The sequence below is a fragment of the Mustela erminea genome, chromosome 1 (assembly GCF_009829155.1).
Source record: "Mustela erminea isolate mMusErm1 chromosome 1, mMusErm1.Pri, whole genome shotgun sequence".
Taxonomy (NCBI): domain Eukaryota; kingdom Metazoa; phylum Chordata; class Mammalia; order Carnivora; family Mustelidae; genus Mustela; species Mustela erminea.
Window position 1 is genome coordinate 135,131,367 of NC_045614.1, and position 7,975 is coordinate 135,139,341.

General features: G+C 33.5%; 1 protein-coding gene across 4 annotated transcripts in view; it reads left to right on the plus strand.

Moving 5' to 3' along the window:
* The window catches only part of KPNA4 (karyopherin subunit alpha 4), a 55,712-nt gene extending 48,568 nt beyond the window's left edge, over nucleotides 1–7,144 (plus strand). For 3 of the 4 annotated variants that reach the window (XM_032342469.1, XM_032342490.1, XM_032342479.1), the window contains 4 exons: nucleotides 322–393; nucleotides 1,595–1,757; nucleotides 4,302–4,396; nucleotides 6,794–7,144. In XM_032342469.1, coding sequence (XP_032198360.1) covers nucleotides 322–393; nucleotides 1,595–1,757; nucleotides 4,302–4,396; nucleotides 6,794–6,892 — 429 coding nt within the window. In that variant the 3' untranslated portion in view covers nucleotides 6,893–7,144. The remainder of the gene's footprint in view (nucleotides 1–321; nucleotides 394–1,594; nucleotides 1,758–4,301; nucleotides 4,397–6,793) is intronic. The other variant, XM_032342500.1, reaches the window with a different exon arrangement.
* The last annotated feature ends 831 nt before the right edge of the window (nucleotides 7,145–7,975 follow it).

The following is a 7,975-nucleotide window of genomic DNA, read 5'->3' on the forward strand; positions in this document are numbered from 1 at the left end:
TTTTTTGACTTCTTATTTTATCACTCACTTCATTTCATCTGACTTAATTGAACAGTAATACCAAGTCAGTTTGTTGCCAGGAGAGTTTACAAAAGGGAGTCTGCATTTGTTTAGGGTTAATGTGTTGTGGGTTTTTTTGTTTGTTTGTTTGGTTGGTTTGGTTTAGGATAAATTGAATTCAAAATCTTCTCTTACATAAAAATATGTATGCATATAGAAAGGCTAGAAAAAACCTGGAGAAATAAGCAGTTGAATATAATTTCAGACAACATTTTTCATCAGTTTAAACTATGTTGCAATTTGTATCCTTGGCTTTTACAGGGAGATTTTGGCACTCAGAAAGAAGCTGCTTGGGCCATAAGTAACTTAACAATTAGTGGGAGGAAAGATCAAGTAAGTTCAGCTCTCACTTATTTCTCAAAACTGGTAAAATAACAGTACAGATGATTCTAAGATTTAGAGCTCAATTAAATCATAATATACAATGTAGCAAGATAACAGGCATTCTGTGATTTCTTTTCCCCCCCATATAAAAGGGTCATCTTGACTTCCTTTAATTATATTTTATAGATGAGAAGTGTTATACCGCCTTGGCCTACAAAATTTATATAGGTCATGGTAAGATCAAAACATATATAGTCAGGGTTTATTTGGGTTTAGCAATAGGAAAAAACAGGACTTTCTAGCTTAATAGGGCAGACTGAAGCAACATCACAGATTCTCATAACAATTGAAGATAACCAAAGAGAACACAAACACCAACAAAAATTTACCAGTAGCAAACAAAGCAAGGAACTAATGTAAACCAAAAGGCTAGGTCTGGGAATTAAGGAAAAGGAATATAAGGAGCCTAGGGTGTAAAGTTTAAAGAGGCACTCATTCTGGAGTTGTGTGGGTGACAAAGCTTAACATTGTGCCAACTGGCAAAAAAAAATGAGTTTCAAAGGTTCCAGGTAAATTTCACAGATAGGTAAAAAGAGTGAACTTAAAGCTGGTAAACAATAAGCTGAGAATTGTCACAGATAAGCTATAGACTGGTGGTGAGCAATGAATCCACTTAAATCTGAATACAGAGCAGAATATACATATAATACATGGAAATGACAATATGACAAAATATAAAAATGATAGAAAATATTACAAAAATATTACAGAACCAATTAAACAATGAATTGAAGGTGGCCAGGTATTTGAGTGTTATAAATGTTACAGCACTCTCACATTGGATACCATAACATTGAACAGTTGTAGCTTTTAAAAAATACCATCCAGCCTCTGTACAGATTTCACAATTTTTTAACCTAAAGGGGAGGAAGGGGCCTTTGAAAAGAGTACTCCTTAAGGCAAATGTTTCATATGACGTTGAATGATTCCTTCATTTTCATTTGTTTTTTTCCTAAGTTCAAGAAAAGCACTACATTAAAAGGAGAAGGAATCTCATAGTAAAATAATAAAATAATCTAATATGGTCTAACATAACATGTGAGACATGTTTCCATACTCAAAATTTTAAAGTCAGAATTATTTCAGTGAGATCATATGGTACACAAACAAAATTCACCTATGTTTATTTTATCATGGTGTTTTTCTTCAGGTGGCCTATCTAATTCAACAAAATGTTATTCCACCCTTTTGCAACTTGCTGACTGTAAAAGATGCACAAGTTGTGCAAGTAGTACTTGATGGACTAAGTAATATATTAAAAATGGCTGAAGATGAGGCAGAAACCATAGCCAATCTTATAGAAGAGTGTGGAGGTAAGTTTACTATAAGCTGTTATTTCACACTTTAATGTTCTTTTTGTAGCTACATTTATTTTCTGACTTATTTAACTTAGCATTTATGTTCTTTTTGTAGCTATATTTATTTTCTGACTAATGTAGCACTTCTGTATTTTTGTCTTAGATTATCAAGTAACAGAATAAAGTAAATATTATATGCTATATGTACAGTCCTGCTCAGCTTCTTGCATATGCATAGGTAACGGAATTGCTGCCATGTATTGAACAGGCACTGTGCTAAGGGTACTGGGGAAACAGTGGTAAACAAGACACAGTCCTTGCCCTCAAGGCATGTAGTTCAGTCATTGAGATAAATATGAACTGATTTAATGTGCTAATTACCCTAATAGAAATGTACAACAAAATGAAATACCTGGAAGAAGCAGGAAGTGACACCTGAGCTGGATATTGAGAGATGAATAAGGATTAATAAAGTAAAAAGGGATGAGAGGTGTTCCAGGCAGAGATAACACCATGAGCAAAGTCTGAGGTGAGACCTAGCATTCAGCAAATTATAAGTAGTTCAGTGTTGCTGAATCACAAAGTATGGGGTAGAAACTGGAGATATTGCCACCAACCAGGCCCCTGCAGTCTTACAAGTTTGGTAGCACAGCAGATTCTTTATTCTATAGGGCAGTAGTTCCCAAATCTGATTCTGTGCCAGAGCCACCTAGAATGTAAACAGCACAGCTGAACTTTCTGCACCTAGAATTACTGTGTAGATAGAACATGGAAGACTCAGTTGTAGCTGTGGACCAAAATGTAAATGTGACCAACCCGGATAAGCACAAAGGAAGGTTATTTCTGACAGATGTTGAGAAGTAAATGAAAGGAGAAGTAACTGTAAGAGTAGGAGAACCATATTCTCAATTTGTTTGTGAAGGGAATTCAGAGTCTTGAAAGAAAGAAGTATTTTTAAAGTGACATAGAGAGCAACAGAAAACACCTAACTATGAAGTTAGGAACAGGAGGTGGAGAATAGTGTTAGGGAACCTAATTGGGAAGTTGAGTACCAGAAAAATTAAAAACAAGTATAGTTTAAAATTTTTTACTAGTATTTTTTCCCCATATAAACATTTTAATTACTAAAAATTTTATTTTTATAAAAAAATTAAAATCCAGATCTGAGCCTTGCCCTTATCACTGGCAATAAGGCCAGAAATCTATATCATATAAGCTTCCCCAATGAATTCTGCCCCAGGGTATTACAAGCCACTGAAAGTTTTTACCTAAGGGATAGGCATCTTTAAATGGAGTGTGGATATCAAGGAAATGAGACTGTTAGAGACAAGAGGCAGGAAACCAGTTAGGAAGGTATATAGCAGTCTGGGCCACAATAAATGATGACAGGATTCAAGAGAGAGACTTTGAGGTTTTTGAGATTTGATGATAGAGTATTGAGGGAAAGGGGAGCTTATTAGGCTTTGTCTCCAATTTCAAGTTATTAATTATCATGAAGTAAGGATACAGTAGAACAAATAGGTTAATTGAGGAAAGGCAAGTAATAAATTGTGTTTGGACATTTTGAGTTGTAAGTACACATGAAACATCTGGTGGAATTATCATGCAGGCATTTTAATTTTATGCTTCTGAAGCCCAGAAAAGAATAAGTCCTCACCCTATCATAGTGGCTAAATTCTTTTTTTTTTTTTTTTTTTTTTTTTTTTAAAAGCAATCCCCATACCTAGCATGGGGCTCAAACAGCTCTGAGATCAAGAGTTGCATACTCCACTGACCAAGCCAGCCAGACGTCCCTAGCTAAATTCTTTACTTAAGGCGGGCTCACTACATAGAATGTGTAGAGTGAAAAAAGAAAAAAAAAGAATGTGTAGACTGAAAAATGAGCCCAAAACAACTTCTCCCATGTAAGGAATAGATAAAGAAGAACACTCAAGAAAGGGCAGTTTTCACTTCATTTTGGAAACCTTAAAATTATTACTCCTATAAAGCAAAATAAGATGCATTTTGCTTATCAGTTAAGTTTATATATTCTTTTTAATATTTTTGCCTGTGATTTAATAAGCTCATTAATGTTTATGGGGAAATTCCCCTTCCCCCGAAGTACTGTGGTTGATCTTGATCATTTTCCATAATATTTAACAGATGTCTTAACATTCATATTTATTAATCACCAGTTTTTTCATTATTTTTATACATGTATCATTAGAAAGGCTTGGCAGAGGCTAGAAAGTAAAAAGAATCTGCTTTTAACTTGTAACAAATAAAAGTAATCCATGTTATTATTCCTTATAAACATTGGTTATACGTAATCTGAATAGAGAGGTGTCCGTTGCTTGCTTAAACATACGAATTTAAACACTCAGGTGGTTAACTTTTTAAGATAAATATGCTATATCTTTGTGCATAAAGCCTTTTTTAGATTCACCTTTAGTATAGAGTCCCAAAAATCACAGATTTACTGTCCAAAAATTGGGATTCTGTGGTCCCAAGATTATTGTAAATTTTTTGTTCTTCTGTTTTAAATATTACCATTGTTTCACTTCATAAAATTTCTTGCAGGACTGGAGAAAATTGAACAACTTCAAAATCATGAAAATGAAGACATCTACAAATTGGCCTATGAGATCATTGATCAGTTCTTCTCTTCAGATGATGTATTTAATAATTTTATGGTTTTATTTGTTTTATGTACAAACATAAGTCTAGAAATAATATAAGCTAGGACATACACTTTTTTGGAATGTAATTAAAATAATGTCACTTTCAGAAATAATATTTTAAAGTCCCTCAGGGCATTAAAAAGTACTGGTTCTAAGGGCAAAAAAAGAATTAAGGATTTTTTTTTCCTTTTACGGATTTATTGCCATTAGTAGTTAAAAACAGAATGAGGATTTTTTATTTTACAGGAATGCTGAAGGTTTGCTTGTAAAATAGCTTTTTTTTTTTTTTTAATCTCACTATTGGAAGTTCATAGTTTTTGACCACCTTCCTCCACTTTTCTCTGCTTGTACCCTTTACCCATGGTAACCACAAGTTTGATCTTTCCTATGAGCTTTTTTATTAGGATTCCACATATAAGTTAGGTCATACAGTATTCGTCTTTCTGTCTGACTTATTTAACTTAGCATTAAATGCTCTCAAATGTTTATACATGTTGTTGCAAATGGCAGGGTTTCATTTTAGTCTGTAATATTCTACTGTGTATATATATCACATTTGCTTTATCCATTCATCTTTTGGTGCACATTTAGGTTATTTCCATGCCTTGGCTATTGTAAATAATGCCACTGTGAACATAGGGTTAGAAATGTCTTTTTAGGTTAGTGTTTTCATTTCCTTTGAATATATTGTTAGAAGTGGAATTGCTGAATAATCATATGATAGTTTTATTTTTAATTTTTTGGTGGAAATACTGTTTTACATTTTTGGTGGAACTACTGTTTTCCATAGTGGCTGTACTAATTTACAGTCCCACTAACAATGCACAAGATTTCCCTTTTCTCTATATCCATACCAGCATTTGTTAACTCTTGTCTTTTTAATGGTGGCCGTTTCACAGGTGTGAAGTAATACCTCATTGTGGTTTTAATTGGCATTGCCCTTATTACTAGTGATATTGAGCATCTTTTTATATACCTACTCATCTTTTGTATATCTTTTGGAGAAATGTCTGTTCAAGTCTTTTGCCCATTTTTTAATTGGGTGGTAATTTTTGCTGTTGAGTTATGATAAGAATTTTTCGACACTTGACAAATCAGGCTCTATTTTCACTTGATGTCTTTATAGTTCTCAAATTCTATATTGTTAATAGCATAACGTATTTATAAGCAAAACAGTGATACTGGTATGTTCTGTAATAAATCCTTAATGACAGTAGTTCATCTATATTTGAAGATACTATCACTGTTATTTTTGTTAGATGACCAAAAATAAATTTGAAAGTACATAAAATGGAAACAGTAAATCATCAAGAAAGATAAGTTACATATAATGTAAGGTATAGTATGCAAGAGTATCTTCATATTGTCAGTATATGGTAGTTGAAATTAAAGTATTAACTCATTTTTAATGTTGCTCCTTTGGAAAAATAAATCTAAAAGCAGCTATTCCTTAGAAAATTATGATTAGATATAGCCACCAGTGGATTTTTGATAATTCTCATGTTTTCAAAAAATAATTCATATACCTCAAACTTTTCCACATTATCAAAAAGTGGAATGTTACTAAATATTTTCTTAAGTGAATATTATTTAAACATGGCATAGAGACAATACTAGAAAAGAAAATCTGTGAACTGTTTCCTTATAGATGGTCAACCTAAGTCCTATTTAGAATATAATGCTAGTTAAATCAATCAGAAATAAAATTCAGAAAAACATACTCTCTTAAAGGAAGCTTTTATCACATGTTCTAAAGTTGGATTTTTGGAATTCCTAATTTGCAGTTAGGTATACACAAGACATTATGATTTCTAATACCTTAACATGAAGTTCTCTGTTATCTCTTAACACTGTGAAAAGAATAATTCAGACGATGAGCATATTTATAAGAACTGTACTATAGGTCAGTGATTTTTGTGGTATTTCAAAAAAGAACCTGCATATATATTATACTCATTATAGCACAGCTATTATTTTACTGTTTTAAGCCCAGATGTCATTTGTCTCCAGTTGCTAGTAAAAAATTAACTAAAGATTACATTTACTCTCCAAAAGTGACAGCATTATGTTTTTTAATGTCATCAACTTTTATCTCTTTGCCTAGGTAAAAGGGATATTAGAGTATCCTCTCAGTTTGAGGTGTAGGACCATCTCGTTTATTACTTATATTTCACTCTTTTGGAAGATACCTATCTTGCATATTCTCTTAAGTTTCCTCTCATTTTGGTGTCCTCCAAGAAAGTCTTCACGAAGTGTTTCTAAAGAGGTGGTAGGACAATGTTGGCTTTCATCATCTCTCTTAGTTTTTTATGGAAATGAGAATATTTCTATAATGTTATTTATGTAACCTTTAAAACTAATTATCACTTACTTTTTTCTTTTTTTCTTTAGATTGATGAAGATCCTAGCCTTGTTCCAGAGGCAATACAAGGTGGAACATTTGGTTTCAATTCATCTGCCAACGTACCAACAGAAGGGTTCCAGTTTTAGAAAGATGTTGTGGAAGTTAGGTACAATGCAGCACTGAGATATATATATATATATACATATATATAAAAAGGTTTGATCCATCAAGCTTGGCTCATGGGATCTGCTGCTGCATTAAATCGGGAAAGAAAATGTGAAGATTTCATTTGGAATCACAGAAAATGCCCAAATGAGGTCAAGATGGCGAGTGGGTGCGAGTGAGAATGAGTGGCAAAATGTAACGAAAACTTTACATGAATGCTTATTTAGGTTGTTCAAAGTAAAAAGGGCTACAGGTCACAGATCTTCAGTGCCTGAGAAGGAACATTGACTTACTCTGTATCAGTTGAGGGGAAAGTGCAGTACTGTCATCTTCAAGCCTTGTAAGCATAAAAGAGGATACGATGCCCATATAAGTCAAAGGAAACCGAGCCCAGGCCTTGCTATGAAGCAGTGTGTGAGTGGACAATGTTGAATGAATGTCTGGCTCAGTGATAGGGAGTCAGGTTCATCTTCCAAATCTAGGGCTCTTCACTCATGAAGCAGACTCCTAGTCCTGGAGTGACTGTGTACGAGAGTATGGTTGTGGTGCTGTATGTGAACGCATGCAAGCTTGATTCGCCTTCAGGGGGCTGATAACAAACCTAGTAAATCATCAAAGTGAGATCATAAGTGTTAATGTACACTGGACATGAAAACAAAGACCGGTTTAGCAGCAGACATTGGTTTACTCTGCAGCCTGTGTTTTCTACTCCCCCTCTTCCCTTTACCCACCCCCCTCCTTTATTTTTTCTTTTTAGTTTTTATTTACTTTACCTAGTATGGCTTTTTAGTTGCTTTTCAAGTCAGAAAACTTTTCAGGAAGGTTTCCCTGTGCATTTGCACCAGATGAATGTTTGATGCTATGAAAAGCTTTCCATATCATCAAAACTAATTTGTGTAGATTTTTGCATGAAAAAAATCATAAATTTCCCTCAAAATAGACTGTGTTGCAGTACACAAGTTGCCATAATAGTATAAAACAGTAAAATGTGCTTTAAAAAGCCATCCTTTTCATTTTCAGAGATAACATAAAGATCTTTGCATGAGGTAAATCTACAGCATAGT